Consider the following 17,500-nt stretch of genomic DNA (forward strand, 5'->3'; position numbering starts at 1 on the left):
ACATGGTCATCTGCTCCATCCCATCCGCTGTGTGTTTCTCCAAACAAATCCAAAACAAATAGTATGTTTTTATTGTAGATGTATTTATTTTATTTTCCCATGTTTACATAAAGCAAAAAATCCCTGCAGGCGAGAGTGGTGGTGCGGTGTCCGTGTGTCCCACGAGCTTGGAGCACGGCAACCAAAGTGGGAACAGACTTTTAAATGAGGCTGTGGGTCTAATAAGTTAACATTCAGCCACTGGATTGCTTATTTCTCGTCTCAGATTTCAGTGTACTGATAAGGTGGAATCAGTGAAAGTTTACAGAGTAAATAAAACGGAGCCCAGAGTAAAGCTCCAACCCCATCGACTCAGAAATAGGAGCTTGGCTGCTCATTCACAGTGAGAGCTACAATCCACACAGTGAAACAGTCGGTTTGGAACAGTTCAGGTTTTGAGATGTCCCACAATGGCCGGAAAGACCAATATTAACATGTGTAAAAAGGAGCATAGTACTATTGGTCCCATTTAAGGGGCCTCACGCGGCCATGGCTCCAGGATCCACCAACAACCAATAAATAAGAAGTTCAACAATTTAACTGACCTTCATTTAACTGGTCTGACGGAGCTTCTTATCAGTCTGTCTGTCTGTCTGTCTCAAGGCCCCGACACACCAAACAGAGTACAGAGTCCTGCCAACTGCTGGTGTGGAGTTCTTTCCTCTCAGAACATACATGCATGTCATCCGTCCACTTGACCATTGGCTGTAATTTTTGCCGTGTGTTCAAGTGCAACTTGTTTTTAGTAACGTCAGACGACATGCGGCAACGCAAACAGTTGTACGTTTCCAATAAACTCCTCTTAATTCTCCACAGCCCTCACCGCAGCAGACAGGTGATGTGCCTGTCTTGCCAAAGGTAGGCTCAGAATCAGAATCAGAATCAGAATCAGAATTAGAATTAGAATTAGAATCAGAATTAGAATTAGAATCAGAATCAGAATCAGAATCAGAATCAGAATTAGAATTAGAATCAGAATCAGAATCAGAATTAGAATCAGAATCATTTACATTTACATTTAGTCATTTAGCAGACGCTTTTATCCAAAGCGACTTACAAGGGAGAATAACATTCAAGCTACATTGCGACAGAGGTTAGTGTAACAACAACATTAGTGTAACAATAAATACTGCAAGGTAGTGCTAAGTAATTGTAGGTTAGGACAGGAGGTACTTACTGAAGAGCTGGGTCTTCAAGTGCTTCTTAAAGACAGAGAGGGAGGTCCCTGCTCTGGTCATTTTTGGCAGCTCGTTCCACCAGAATCAGAATCAGAATCAGAATCAGAATCAGAATCAGAATCAGAATTAGAATCAGAATCAGAATCAGAATCAGAATCAGAATCAGAATCAGAATCAGAATCAGAATCAGAATTAGAATCAGAATCAGAATCAGAATCAGAATCAGAATGCCTTTATTGTCATTGCATGTTGTACATGCAACAAAATCACGGTGTCTGTCCATTCAAAAGAACTACAATCATTCACATGCTTTTACACTCCCTCCCTCCCCAAAACCCACCCGTAGATTCACATTTACATAAATGTACACTCTCTCCCTCCCTCCCCATAACCCGCACCACGCACCCACACACACACCCACAACATAAAACAATATTACACAATTTAAAACAATATAAAAAGACAAGTATAAATATAAAGTGGCTTTTGGCAGATTTGAAAACAGGCTATGGCATTCCCTCTATAGTGACACTGATTTGTTACGATGTCACGGGGGGGTCGGCAGAGGGGAGAGTTCAGTTCAACCATTGCTGTTGGATAGAAACTGTTCCTGAACCTGGCAGTGCCTGTCTTCAGTGACCTTTACCCTTTTCCTGAGGGCGGCAGAGTGAACAAGTGGTGGTCCTGCTGCAGCATCTGGACTGGTCAACGTCCTCCACAGGGGGCAGGGGGACACCAATGAGACCCTGGGCAGTTTTAATCACCCTCTGGAGAGCTGCTCTGTCAGCTGCTGAACAGTTCCCAAACCAAACAGTTACGCAGTGAGTCACTAAGCTTTCTACAGAACAGCGGTAGAAAGACTCCAGCGGTTTTGCAGACAGATGGGCCTTCCTCACCGTTCTGAGGAAGTAAAGTCTCAGTTGAGCCTTTTTTACAACTGCAGCAGAGCTCACAGTCCATTTAAGATCCTCACTGATGTTGACCCCCAGAAACTTAAAACTAGGCACCCTCTCCACCTCCTCTCCCCCTATTCCCAGTGGACTGAGCTCTGCTCTATGTCGCCTGAAATCAATGATTATTTCCTTTGTTTTATTAAAGTTCAGAGAGGTTGTTGTGGGCACACCACTCAGACAGTCTTTGCACCTCATCTGCGGTCAGAAACACAGAAGACAGAAACACTCCCTGCGGTCAGCATAGAAATGCTGGCGGGGGGGCTGCTGATGCCGCGCCGAGTCAAAAGCCCTGATTGGGTCTCACGGGGCAGAACTGGCCCCAGTAGCTCCACTTATCACATCGCCTCTTATATTTCCCGTAAAGGAACAGGCGGTAATGGTTTCCCTGTAGCTAGGTCAGGGACGTCCAATCTCATCTTCTTGGCAAGAAGAGCGGTAGGGTAAGATGGGCCAACCCGTCACCTGAAGCCCGTAGACACCCCAGACTCTGCTACACCTGCACCGTGACTCGAGGAAGGCAGGGTGGAAAGAGGGATGTATCATAGGATCACTCTTTTTGGAAAATGTATTGTTTATTAAAATAGCCCTTTGTTAACATTTTTATTAGGAGCATTAGACCAAGTGGGAGTCAAGCAGTGAGGGACTCTCGGGTCTGGAGCAGAGACTCCGGTCTGGCTGCTCTCCGGCGGTCAGCGAGCCGTACGTGCCCTCCTGGCTTTGCAGCCTGTCAGGTTGGCCCTGGCACGGGGGGGTCCTCGATACTAGTCTGCCAGGGGGACTTGGCGACCCAGTTGAACGGCGGAGCCGCTCGGCCCGTGAGCGGCGAGCTGCCCGTTGATGAGCATGGGCTCCTCCAGCTCCAGGAGAGCGGTCCACACTGCGCGTGGCCCAGGCGGTGACCCTGCTCGCCCACAGCGCCGGGGCCTGGAGGCTGAGCTGCAGATGTGGAGCTGTGTTAGCACTGTTCACCTGTACACCTGCGAGGCTCAGATCTGTGTTCATGATTATAAATCAGATTTATGTCGTGTAAAGAGGGAAGGTGGAAAGATGCTTCTCACTTCGTGTGTTCGATCAGCTCCACACCGATCGGTTTCCTCCCGCATCGGAGCCGTTCTAATCCGTTTGAAGATGCTTTTACCGTGTGAACCTGATACGACGACAGCAGGACTGATGGGATGTTAGTTTAAAATAGAACGGCGCCATCATATTGAGTGGCTTAAATGTGATTTTAGCTGTTGCCATTATTATTTATTGTCCCTTCTGAGAAAAGAAAATCATAATAACAACATGATCTGCACTACAGATCAGAATAGATGCTGGGTGGACGTCACTGATAACTCCTGACACTTCTTTCCCATCATCCAGGCTTCCCCTTGTCTTCGCTCTTTGTCACTTTCTTTTCTCCAAAGTTTTACTTCTTCTGATCCATTGATTTATTTTTTTCTCAGTCACTTGAGGTGATGGGGATATTTTCTGTTCTTTTTTGTGAATCTTCATTTGTATTGACAGTTTACAAACCTCAATAGCTACACTGCTTTAGCTTATTCATCAATTCTCTTTCTGCGTGTGGTGGACCCCGCCACCAACAAGGGAAACAGAGGAGCACATGCATAATGCAAACACACTGAATGGCTGTTTCTTGTAAAGTGCCGTCCAAAAGGAAGGTTCAATTTTTTTTTTTTTAACAAAATAATCTTATGGGTTGCCACTTCAAATACTGCAATTACACTTTTGACATTTTTATAATCGCAACCCTGACCCGAAATTGATACTTACATTGCATTTATTCATTGCTCAGCTATATCGCTGCTTCTATATTTTTATGTGTTTTGCTGACTGATTTATGATCTGCCCCTATCTGTACACGTTTGACTGCAAAGTTTTTGGAGTCGTCTTCTTCTTTTTCTCTCAGCTGCTCCCGTTATTATTCAATTATTCTACATTGTCTTATAGAGACTATATAGATAACATTTCATAGTGTAATATAATATTTAGTGACGCCTCTAAATCAAAGAGAACCTTCGAGAGAAAGGGTTTCTTCATCACTATGCCCTTATTTCTGATAAGCGGAGGAAAACATTCAGAAGGATCCATGGAAATTATTTGAATTAATGTTTTGTTATTTATGTTGTACAAAATCAAAAAAGGCATTGCTCCATTGTTGTGCAGCAGCTGCATCATTTATGTCTTGAGTGGAAAAGCTGTGTGTAAGAGATGGAATTCAATCTAAATAAACCTCAGACAGATGCAAACAGCAAATGCAAAATGCATTTGGTAAAAACATTTTAGCGGGTAATAAAAGCTTATGAATAAAACAGGCTCGTGTGTTTTAAATAAACAAGGTAATAAAAGCACAAGTAGAAACCTTAAAAAGTCATTCAAGTGATTAAATACACCTCCTTCCCAGACAGCCTTCGCTTTTCATCACATTAACGCAATTAATGTTAGTAGTCTGTGTATCGCCTGCTAAATAACAATATGGAGGGTGAATGTACTTGTTTTCTCTCAAACAAATACATTTAAAATGCAGGTTGTTGAAGGTCTCAACTGGACTCGTACAGTATATAAAGTATTCAACATCAACCAGATCACATTCATATAACACATTATTACAACATTTTGTGAACTTTTCATCAGGCGGACTTTGGCCTACCTATTCTTTTTTGTTGGAAGCGGTTTGGCGCTTCCACGCATGTGCAAACCCCAGCACAGTATTTATATGAATACCGTATATCAATATACATTTTCATATATTTCCCATTTATGTTCTGTACTCATGGCTATTTCTGTGTGTTTGTCAATTGAATTGAATTTTATTTTATTTTATTTAATTGAATTTAATTTATACTTGTGTTGTTGATGTTGCAAATTGTCTGTATAGAAATGCACCAATGGCATTTGGTGCAATGGCCTTACCATGACAAATTCCTCAGGTATTGACATGTACTCTGTAGAGTAAAATGATTCTAATTCCGATCAAAATTAAACAAAACAAAAAGTCTCTGAATACATTTAAGATAAAGTGCTTAGTGAACTTTTACTAAAATAAAAGTGTGGCTGTGGTGTTTTTACTGCATGACAGCTCTGAGTCCTTCCACCACTGTCAAGGCTCTCAGTCTCCCCCTTGTGGTAGAATAATGGAACACTACTTCACACACACACACACACACACACACACACACACACACACACACACACACACACACACACACACACACACACACACACACACACACACACACACACACACACACACCAAATGGCTGTTAAATGATGATTGTGAAATTATTTGAACTATAATTTATTGTAACTCAGCTCCGCACAGTTCACCTCCATTCAACTCAGCTCATTCCATTATTTCCCTGGAAGGAATAATTTGCTTTCAGAAGGGAATTGATAAACCCTGATCAATTTAACAAATCTTGAACCATGAAGGCAACTCCACCACAAGTGGAGTGCAATGCCACGTTGGATGAAAAACTTCCTGTTCTAGATTAATTGTTTTCATCTTCAACAGCTCCTGCGTCTCGTTGCTTGCTCTCACTCTCGATTAACAACCTCAGGTCATCCATTCCTCCTGGACACTGATGACATCACAGCCGTTGTTGACTTTATATTGGTTGAAAGCGGTGTTCCGCACTGAGTGTGGACACTTTGGAACCCGAGCCGATCAGGTCATTTTCCTATATCAAGATGAATTGAATGAAGGAACGAGTTGATGTTGTTTCTGCTGCTTTTTTCTGCTGCGGCTCCAGGTCAGATCGTGTTCGTACCAATTCCGTTCATTTCATATAGAAATGAAAACGGAAACGGAAACTGGAAAACGAAAGATAATAATATTTTCTAATTCCCATAGTTTTCAACAGTTTAAGTATTTGAGTATAAACAAATCTAAATAGAGCTGTTTTCCATTAATTATTCTCCTCGAAGAGAAACTAGTTTCCCTATTTCTGGGCTTTACACAACAAACGGAATCCAATATCCAAACATTGAATAAAGACTCAAGATAAGGTCTCCTTTTTTGTGTGTGTTTTTGGCACCAGATACCCCTGATAAAACATGCATTACAGAGATGCTTAAAACAGCTTTACATCTGCAGAACTCTCACATATCCCAGTTGTATACAGCCCCGTACTGCGCATGCGTCTCCAACTCCATTCCATTTGATCATCATACATCAACTTGTTGAATTGTTTTAACAGTACTTACTTAGAGCAATTATGATTAAAAATATATGTATTTTAACTTTCTTTCTGCTGGATTACATCAGAACAGTATACATTTCTGAATATATAATACAGTTTGACATATTGACATTACAAAATTACGCACGCCCGCACGCACGCACACACACACACACACACACACACACACACACACACACGCACACACACACACACACACCATCCAGTGTTTGTCCGTTCTGGGCTGCTGTAGAAACATGGTGGTGCAACATGGCGGCCTCGGTGAAGTGTACCAACTCCTTATGTCGATGAAAACGTGTCATTCCAAGGTAACGCCAATACAATCATTCATATTTTCATGGGATTATACACAAATAAAAACATACTTATAAATATTATATCCCACTTCTGCCAAGTCTGTTCCGCAAATTCTACACACTTGAAAATGTTGCTCTAACATGGTGGAGCGCACCGTCCTCTTTGTACAGATTATTATTTATTTGAACATGTATCACGAGCTTTTCAACTACTCGGTGGATTTGATGTTATGTTAACATGGGGACGACCCACACAAATCACTGTTTTCAGAGTCTCCATGGAACGCGGCATCACTTCCTGCAGCCTCCACCCGATGCCGACTTGGAGTTTCTGCTCCACCTGAAGCAGAGCGCAGGCAGGAGCCGTAACCAATGATGGAACAGAGCTGGCGGAGCAGAAGACGAGTGAAAGCAGCGGTTTGCGCTGAGAAGGTGCCAAATAGAAAAGGCAAACAAGGACGCCCGCCATCTGAAGAAATCCCAAAAAGTCAATGAGGTGATGGCAACCCGGAGCCGGAGCTCGCAGCTTGTGGGTTATGAAAATAAAATGAAGTAGTGTGCACGACTCATTACAATTAGATTCAACTAATTATAATTGCACAGAGTACAAGTACTGAGGTAATAGAATGCAGTCTCTGCATTTTACCACCCTAGTAGCTGATGTATCAAGGAGCATGTGGCCACGCCCGGGGAGCAGTAAGGGGGTCAAGGGTCTTGCTCAAGGACACATCAGTACGCTACCAGGAGGAGCTGGGGATTGAACCGGCAACCTTATGATTACTAGACCACTACCGCTCTACCTCCCGAGCCACTGCCCCCAGATATGATATATTTTTCAAAATGTCCAGTTGATTATTATTATTATTGATCAACTAGAGCACGGACCCGACACCGGCGGCTTGTGAGACTACGGTACGCAAGAAAAGTCCTTGTACGACAAAGAGTAAAATGTAGAAGTACCAGTACTGCGTACGGGGGGCACCGCCCACTTCAAGTACTGGATCTAATTAACATTCTGAAAGGTCCAACAGAATGTTCTGCCATGAGTTCTCAATCTTTGAATTTTTAATGGTTGTTATTTAAAAATAATAGTTTAACTTTGCAATTTCGGTTCCAAGTCAAATGCGGAGGAAATGACGTGGTCGTAAACACGTACGGAGCCCAAAGCAAGCGACCAATCACAGCCTGCGTTGCTGCATCGCCTGGTGCGCAGCTGGGTTATGGAGAGGCCACTGCATCATTTAAATCTTGAGTTTGGCGCATCAGTGTCGATGAAAACGGACCATATCAGTAATCACAATGATTACCTGCAGATATAATGTTTACAAATACAACAAGTCAATGATTTGTGCTTATTTGAGCATAACTTGTAATGAACTGTCCGCTGCAAAGACGCATGGTGGCTGCTGTGGGTCATCCCATTCTCACCAGGGACTGTGGCACAAATCCACAATCTCCTCCTCTGGGTTTTGCTTTTCAGTAGATTGTGTAGGAAGGCAGCGTATGGATCAGATGTGGTGATCTGTGCTGTTCATCCATGAGAGTAGAACTACTGCTGCAACAGGCACACGGAGGATGTCAACAGACATGGCAGATCTAGTTGCTCCCACCACTCTAGAAAATGAAATAAAGGGCAGCAAAAAGTTGGAAAGTGAAGATCTGAGGGTGGCATGGGGGCATTTAAGGGTGGTGTGATAAATGAATTGTCTGGTTAAACTCGAAAAAGGTGAGAAGAATGTGTGAGCAGGGGAAACACAGGCCTTCTAATATTTTTAAACATAAGCCTTTAAATTCTCCCTTCTGGTGACTTTTAGGGTTCGGGGTACATTAAAAAGCTCAGTGTGTGGCTGCAGTTGCGCTGCTTCTTCAGTAGGAGGCAGCAGAGCACCAAGAACCCAGCCTGGCAGAACGTTCACCTTAAAAAGTCTGAATCTCCATCACTGCTTGTTTGACTGAATGGAAGTGATCTGACTGTCAGGAGAAATGGAATAGAAAAACCAAGTGAAATCTTCTATTTTCTATATTTTCCGTTGCAAATGAGTCTTCGTCACCTGGAGGTCTCACCTTTTTAAACGCTGTGTGTGTTGAAGGGCCCACGGATTGGAGCCGTTGGTCTCCCTCCAGTGCAGAAGGAGGATTTGGATTTTTGGTCATGACAACACCTGACTCAAACACCTGCTTTGTCAGTGAGAAGTTTGTAGCATCTATAAGGTGATTTACAGTATAAATCCTTATTTCAGAACTTTTTATTGGAAAAAAAACGAGTTCATATATTTTCATTTAAGTTGCCTTGAAAGAAGGTTCTTGACCAAAAGTGTCTCTTTGCACAGATCGATGCTCTGACATGAGGCTCTTTTCATGTCTTCTGCCGTTTACACCTAGATACTGAAACTCGATGTGATGGTGCCTGAGTTTCACGACAAAACGACGCTACCAGCCCCCCCTACACACACACACACGGCCCGGGGGGTTTCCTTCCTCTCGGCAGGGGCTCCACGGTGGAGGTGGAGGGTGAGGTGGTGGGTGGGGGTGCTCATGTCAGCCTCACCTGGAGCTCTGTGCACTGACTCACTCAAAGCTGCTGTTTTTTTGCTTCACTCCTCAACCTTCTGAACCTTCAACGTGTGATGATGACAAATTGGGGGAGAAGCTGAGAGACGATGGCTCCTCCACACACAATCTGCTGTGAAATGTATATTGATGGGTTATTATGGGTTATTTAGGAGCTTTCAGACGCAGTCATTCCAAAAAGACCTGAGACCCTGGAGGGACCTGGAGGGACCTGGAGGGACCCGAGGAGACCGGATCCATGGATGGCTCCCTTCTGGACCCTGTGGCCACGTCTGTCCGCAGCACCAACACCACAGACAAAGAGCAACCAGAGGAACTTCCTGGAGATCAGGAAGTCATGGAGCCACCCGACTCTTCGTGGACGATCAGTTCATCTGGTGGTGACAGCGGCTTCCCCCCCAGGTCTTCCAGGTCTTCCAGGTCCTCCTGACCTGGTCCTTGTTTTTGCAGACGCCTGTTTCCAAAACACATTTAGGAGATGAAGACAGGTCAACTGTTCCATACGACAGGTTTTGAAGAAAGATGTAACTGGAGAAACAGCCACAGTCACAGTTTTTCAAGTGTGTGTGTGTGTGTGTGTGTGTGTGTGTGTGTGTGTGTGTGTGTGTGTGTGTGTGTGTGTGTATTTGTGTGTTTTGTGTGTGTGTGTGTGTGTGTGTGTGTGTGATTGTGTGTGTTTGTGTGTGTGTGTGTGTGTATTCTTGTGTGTTTCTATGTGATTGTGTGTGTGTGTGTGTGTGTGTGTGTGTGTGTGTGTGTGTGTGTCTGTGTCTGTGTGTGTGTGTTTGTGTGTTTGTGTGTGTGTGTGTTTACATTTATTTCTATACTTTTATTTTGATTTATGTTAATGTCCCGACTGGGTTTAAGTGTGTTTAAGTTTAAGTTTAAGCTGTTTTTAAATTGCACTTTAAGTGGTAATCGGTAATATAAAAAATACAATTTTTTAAAAGTTTTACCTTTGCACCTTTTGCACTTTATAAGTAACAGCCATGCACAGTCAATGTATTTACCTTCTGCATGTGCTCCTCCATAGTGTTTCCATTGTTTCCCGGCAGAGAAGACTTGTGTGTTTGCCCTGCTCTTGCTTTCTATCCGTCTCCCTCGGTCTGTCTCCGGTTTCACATCCCTGCCACTGCACGCCTGTCCCCAGTCAGCAATCTCACCACCTGTCTTCACCTTCCTCGTCACTCCAATTGTATTTAACCGGGTCCCATTCACTCTGTCTCTGTCAGATCGTTGTGTGTCTGTGTCTCCTGAACACTCGGTCCTGTCTACGATCCTGATTCCTGATCCCGATTCCCTGTCTGTCCCTGGACCCTGAATCTTTGCCTGTCTCCACATTAAACCTTGCACCTACCCCCAAAACCATTTTGTGTTCTGCATTTGGGTTCACCAGACCGTATCCTTAACCAAACGATCTGACCAAACATAAAACCAGTAGAACTGATTTTTGTAGCGTCCAGGTGGTTCCTCATCGGGGACCAACCTGGAGATTCACTTGCTACCCACCAGCCTGCTAGCTGTAGGCCTGCTGGTCGCCAGCATGCTTCCTGGACGTCCCGGCCTGGACGTCCCCTTCAGGCACCCGGGACCGCTCGCCCCCCGCCTGCACTCCCATCAATTAGATGCGGGGTTGGGAGACTGGAGCCCACCCTTGGCCTAGCTCCCCAGTCTCTGCGGTCCAGCACCCCCGTGTTTCTGTTGCCCAGTGCCACAGAGCCTCCGCTGCCCTGCTTGCCCTTCTCCTGGCAGGACTTTGGAGTTACAAAGGAGTTGTATGTAGGGGAAGAACCCACTTTCCTCAGACTACTCGCTATTGCCTGAATTTTCCCAGATGTTATCAATTCAACAGGTGGAAGTTATATGCCCACCCTTGTCTGCCTCCCATTTCTCCAAAGCCTCATCATCTCAGCCTCCCCTGCCGAGGCTCAGCACCTTCCTGAGTCGTTTGCCGAACATGCTGAGGCTCACCCTGTTCCTGTTCCAGAGCCGTCAGCCTCCCCTGCCAAGGCTCAGCACCTTCCGGAGTCGGCCGCCTCCCCCGAGGTCCGGTCCGTTCCAGTTCCCAGTTCCTTTCCACTTCTGCCGGGACTCGGTCCGCTCCTGGTCCCGAGCCTTTGCTCGCCCCTGCTGATGCACAGCCTCTCGGCTGCCCTCCTAGACGGCCCCGCCTCTGGAGCAGTCCTCCGGAGCAGCCCTCCGGAGCAGTCCTCCGGAGCAGTCCTCTGGAGCAGCCCTCCGGAGCAGTCCTCTGGAGCAGTCCTCCGGAGCAGTCCTCCGGAGCAGCCCCGCTCATCTGCCCTGGGGTCGGGTTGACGCCCCGAATGGTCCGGCTCCCGGGCTCGGCCCCCCTGTCACCCTCCCCAAGGACTTTGCTTGCCTGCCCTGTTCGCTTGGGCAGGGTTCCAGTTCCCCGCCCGTCCACCTGATTGGTGCTTTGTTCCCTTTCTGCACATTAAACCTTGCGCCTGCTCCCAAAACCGTTTTGTGTCCTGCATTTTGGGTTCACCAGACCGTATCCATAACACTGTTATCCACCACCACTGTCAATGTGATTGAACTTCCACTTTACTCTTTTATTTGTTATGTCTTTCAGTCCATTTTGAGCTTTTTTTTTTTCTACGCTTTTACTCTTATTTGCTTCCAGAAAATGTCTTTGTCTCATGTGAAGCTCTTTGAACTGACCTTGTGTAAGAATGGGTAATAAACTAATAAAGCTACTTTGGAAGATGTGTGTGTGTGTGTGCGCGTGTGTGTGCGCGTGTGTGTGTGTGTGTGTGTGTGTGTGTGTGTGTGTGTGTGTGCGTGTGTGTGTGCGTGTGCGTGTGTGTGTGTGTGTGTGTGTGTGTGCGTGTGTGTGTGCGTGTGTGTGTGCGTGTGTGTGTGTGTGTGTGTGCGTGTGTGTGTGTGCGCGTGTGTGTGTGCGTGTGTGTGTGTGTGCGTGTGTGTGTGTGCGTGTGTGTGTGCGCGCGTGTGTGTGTGTGCGTGTGTGTGTGTGTGTGTGTGCGTGTGTGTGCGTGCGTGTGTGTGCGTGCGTGTGTGTTTGTGTGTGTGTGCGTGCGTGTGTGTGCGTGTGTGTGTGTGTGTGTGTGTGTGTGTGTGTGTGTGTGTGTGTGTGTGTGCGTGCGTGTGTGTGTGCGTGCGTGTGCGTGTGTGTGTGCGTGCGTGTGCGTGTGTGTGTGTGTGTGTGTGTGTGTGTGTGTGCGTGTGTGTGTGTGTGTGTGTGTGTGTGTGTGTATTAGTGACCATGTGGTTTTCACCGTGCTCCCAGTAGGGGGAGGGTCCTGTTCTCCTCCCTCCTCCTCCTTTTCTCTCTCTCCAGCCCGGACTTGAACAGCGTGTCAGTCCGGAGCTGAGCGCAGCACGGACCCACCACAGGAGAGACCCCTGACCGGGAGGGAACCTGGAAGAAGGTCCGGATCTCCCGACCCAGACCCCCAGACGAGGTGTCTCTCTCAGCTGCTCTGAACTTTGTCCTGGTTTGTCGCTCGGTTCCGTTCACGTTTTCCAACTTTTCCAGCTTCATTATTTCTCTTCTCGTTCCGTTCGTTTCGGCTCCTTTACGCGCGGTGCGTGTGGATGATGTTCTGAAGCTCCGTGTTGGGGAGCAGCTTTACGGTGGAACCACCGACACGATGTCCGAGATCAGTGACTAGAGACCGGGGTGTTGATGGAGGGAGACAAGGGGGTTCCGTGCTGTGAGTGACATGGGCGCCCTGTCCAGATAACAGAGACCACTAGCTCCAAAAAGAGAGGGACACTGCACTGGAGAAGAAGTGCTTGGATGCATTTCTGCAGACACTGAAGATCTCACCAGGTTCTTCCAGGATCCACGGAGCTCCGGGTTCTGTTAACCTCCAGAGATACCGGGACGTTGTGGTCCATCTCGGTGGTCCAGCTCGGTGGGACCATGAGCTCCCCGTGGGGCAGTTGGCTGTGGGCGCTGTGGAGAAGGGTCCTGCTCCTGCTGTGGCTGTGCGCCCTGGGGAGCCTGGGGGCAGAGGATGACGCCTTCAACTCAGAGGTAAGATCCTGAACCAACCACGGGTCCACATCCGGGGTGTCAATATTGGCCCGCAGTCCGTATCTGGCCCGCAGTGGGGTCCGCTCCGGCCCCCAACCGAAAATGACTTTCACACCCCTGGTCCACACTTGGAAAGGGTGGCGGTCCACTGAGCATGTGGTGCCATGCACACAACACAGCAACACAGATAGTGTGTGCGGATATCAGTGTCCATGTCTCCATTGGCACGAATCAAATCATATTTACGGTTTGGAAATAACAGATGTGTCTGCACGACCACGTCCACTGCAGGAAAGGCGCATCAAACATACAGTACATACACACCCAGAGAATCTCAATTGTTAACACGTTTTCTGAAAGATACCTAATATTCTAAGAACTCTGCACACAAATCTAAAAACACACACACACAAAAGACAAAACTCCACAAATCTCCTGAAAAATGAAGCTCTGCATCAAAACAATGTTATTTCAAACAAGAAATAATCCTCGAACCCTGAGCAGTTGAATACTGATGTGCTCAATGTCACCAGGGACTATAAATGGAAAACACTTCTTATCAGGAGGCTTATTCCTGTTGCATGTTCATACTTCTACTACGTATCCACAGTAGTCTGTTGTAATATATTTTTATAAGGTTTTATACTCAAATATGAAAAACACAAATATACAGTAAGATAAACAAATATATGTTTAATTTTTTACCCAAAATACTGTAAAAAAAAGTTCCAAATGTTGGATGTGCACTGAGTACTGAATTGATATGCAGTACTACAACACTGTGTTCGGAGTAGATTTCTTATTGGTTCTCATCTGGGAAAGTCCAGACGATGGACGCTGCTGTGAACCTGCTCCAGTTTGGTTGTTCTCTCTGTCCCGCCTCCATCCCTGTTGGACCGTGGTGGCCACACCCTCAACAAAGTGGCCCAGATTTCATCAGAGAGTGTGGCTGTCCTTGCTCTTGCTCTTGCTCTTGCTCTGGCTCTTCCTCCTCTTCCTCTCGTCCCTCTCTCTCCTCTGTTCCGTCCACGGCTGCAGGACAGAGGAGCTCTGAGGCCCCTGTGTTCCAGTAAAGCTCTGATTGATAACTGAACGTTTTACAACATGTGTTTACGTTGAGTGTTTTGAACGGCAGCGTGTTCCATGTCAACACAAGAGGTTTTGTTCATGAATATTGTGCCAAATGAGGAGAATTGTGGTTAGTGTTTTGACAAAAGTGTGGTTTACAACTGCAATCTGAGTGTAAAGCAGGAAATGAGCTTGCACTTTAGCAGAATTCATTCAGGGGATTGGTGCATGAGTTCCAGGTTGTGGCCATTGTGTCTCAAGTACCAGTGTTAGTGTGTAAACAACTGAGAAAAACTCTAAGTCATTGAATTTACTGTCATGGTGCCACACGCAGGTGAAATCACTGTGTCCAGGAGCAGTTAGAAGATGACGCCCTTCTACCAGACGGCATGCTGATGTGGTTACACCGTCTTAAGAACTATAACTTATAGCTTTGAGTTTGAGACAAAAGCTGATTTAAGTCTTCGGACGCAGACCTCGTCTTGTGGGGTCGACTTCAGGACAAAAACTCATCTTTACAAGAAGAGAATCACAAGAACATTTGGGTGTAAAGGTCAAAGATCCTTGTGATCACCTGATTGGCAGTTCCCTTCAAGACAATGCATCTGGTCCTTTTTTCAAATGGGGTGAATTTACCTCCACGGCCACACACCTCCAGACAGCGGCTGTCGGGTCGGGACTTGAACTGTTCTTCTGGGGTCAGTCAGTGTTTGAACACTTGTTTGTTTGTGGAGAGGATTTGTGTGATGGAACAATGAGGAATGAGCTGACGGAGACACCAGACACTTGGTGGTGGAGCTCCCACTCACTGTGTGTGTGTGGGGGGGGGTGCTACACTCGGTGGGAAAACTGATGACATTTGCTTTTCCCATATCGTGTTTTGGGTTGGAGTGGGTTGGGGCTCTTAACGCCTCCGTCACTTTGGGGCTGACAAGGAACACAAAGTGATGCCTTGCTCAGGGGTTTTGTACCACTTGGTGCTCTGCTTCATATCGCAGCGTTTGGTAGATTAGATAAAGGTTCCTTCTCAGTCTACAGTTTCAGAACGGGCGATTTATGAGTTGATTAGTTTTAGTTTTGTCAGGGACACACTGGGGGACGCACTGGGGGACACACTGTGGACACACTGGGGGACGCACTGGGGGACGCACTGGGGGGACATTTCAACAGACCAAATCTAAAACATCAGTGTTTTTATCTTCACTGTTCCAATTCAGTCACTTTCTGAGGAAGGATTTCCTGCTGGAAAACGTGTCATGATTAATAAAACCATTTAGAGATTTTGCAGCAGACTGTTTTACAGCATTTAGCTCTAAGTATCAGTTAGAAAAATGATGCCATATCAGTTTATTAAAAGTGTGAATCGAAGATCTTAATTTCAATGCAACCTGAGTGTGATGCACATCATGAATTTTAAGATGGGACCCGGTGCTCCCCCCTGGCTTCTTCTCTACTCTCATAAAACCCAAATTATTATCATCCTGAACGGCTGCATGAAAAATGGAAAGGTTTGACCAGAGAAGAGAAGAACACCAGAACACAAGCACCACCAGAGCTGAGTCTTTCTTCTGGTCCTCAAGCCACAGAGCGCTGGACAACCAGAGGACGCCCCAGACGCAGTGACTCTGTCACATTTCGATGGGATTTTCTGAAATGCAAGATGGCGGCACCAGCAGCGTGACACGCGCGGCCATCATGGTTCCACGGTGTTAGCAGTGAAACGGACACACCTTGTGTTCCTATCATAAAGAAAAGCGGGATTTTGCAAAAGAAAAAGATTTTCTGTCGCCGCTGTCCTTCGGAACCAACAGCTTGCTCAGTTATTTGCACCCGACTGACAAACTTCCCTCAAAGTGACTTTGGACTCAGCTCTGTAAACACAGACAATCTGAGCTCTGGGTTTTGAACAAATACTTTGGCATTTAACCAGCAGCAGGTTGGCTGGAGACAGAAACAGAATGGTTTGTATTTTAAAGCCTGAGCGGTTCTGAGCTGACCCATGTGGCTCATTTCAGTTTTGTAGTGCTTGTTTTTCGGGATATAGACGCCGTGGGAGTCATTCTGCTCCTCAGTTTTAATTTGAAGTATTGAATTGTGAACTTTGAAGAATTCCCATGTTTCTCATATTTGCTTAATTGGCACCTAAGCTGCACCCATGGGGGGGTCGGAAGTAGTTTTGGGAACTGCGGGAGGATGGAGCACCGCCTTGGTCACCGTCAGAATCTCCATGATCCTTTGGATTTCCATCGCTTCTCTGACGGGGTTTGGATCCAAACACTGAACGACTGACACTTTATTCAGCCTCACGGGGAAACAGCCTGGGTCTGGTCCGGCACTCATCCTCCTTCTGGACCGGAGGGATGGAGTAGGAGGACGGAGGAATCAGGGAGAAGGGAAGGGTGTGAGAGAGAGAGCGAGGGAGGGAGAGAGGGAGAGAGAGAGAGAGGGAGAGAGAGGGAGAGAGAGAAGAATATGAGTGTGATCAGGAAACTGAAACCAAGCTCCTAAGAATAACAGAAAAACAAAAAAAGTTAAAAAAGGACAACAGACAGATGATAGAGAGACAGACAGACATAGATAATTGAAAGAGAGAGAGAGACTGGTGAAAGTTGGAAATTGGGGGCGGGCGAGCAAGAAGATCAGTTTCAGCTGTGTAGCATGTGATGGCTGAATGTGACAGCTGTTCTCACACACACACACACACACAGACACACACACACACACACACATACACACACACACACACACAGACACACATACACACACACACACAGACACACATACACATACACACACACACACAGACACACACACACACACACACACAGAGTTCACAGGCGTCCTGTGGCCCTGGGACTCTGAGGAATCTTAGCAGATACAAAAGGCCCTCTTGTCTGGAGAGAGAGATGGGGTGAGAGAGAGAGAGAGAGAGAGAGAGAGAGAGAGAGAGAGAGAGAGAGAGAGAGTAGGAAGTCTGTTGGAGCTTATTAAGTCCACTGAACAGTGCACCACGTCCTCTGTGTGTGTGTGTGTGCTCTCTCTCTCTATCTCTTACTCAGTTTTTGTGTCAGTTCAATAAAGCTTTATTGGCGTGAGCAGACATGAACACAGCACTGCCAGAGCAGGTAGAAGCAGAAGAGGCAGAAAGGAAAATGAGGACAACAGT

General features: G+C 46.2%; 1 protein-coding gene across 1 annotated transcript in view; it reads left to right on the top strand.

Annotated features, from left to right (window-relative positions):
• The first annotated feature begins 12,624 nt into the window (after positions 1-12,624).
• The window catches only part of mmp15b (matrix metallopeptidase 15b), a 24,599-nt gene continuing 19,723 nt past the window's right edge, over positions 12,625-17,500 (top strand). Inside the window, exon 1 of the mRNA XM_079997041.1 lies at positions 12,625-13,266. Coding sequence (XP_079853167.1) covers positions 13,153-13,266 — 114 coding nt within the window. The 5' untranslated portion in view covers positions 12,625-13,152. The remainder of the gene's footprint in view (positions 13,267-17,500) is intronic.

The sequence above is a fragment of the Zeus faber genome (genome assembly GCF_960531495.2).
Source record: "Zeus faber genome assembly, chromosome: 3".
NCBI lineage: Eukaryota > Metazoa > Chordata > Actinopteri > Zeiformes > Zeidae > Zeus > Zeus faber.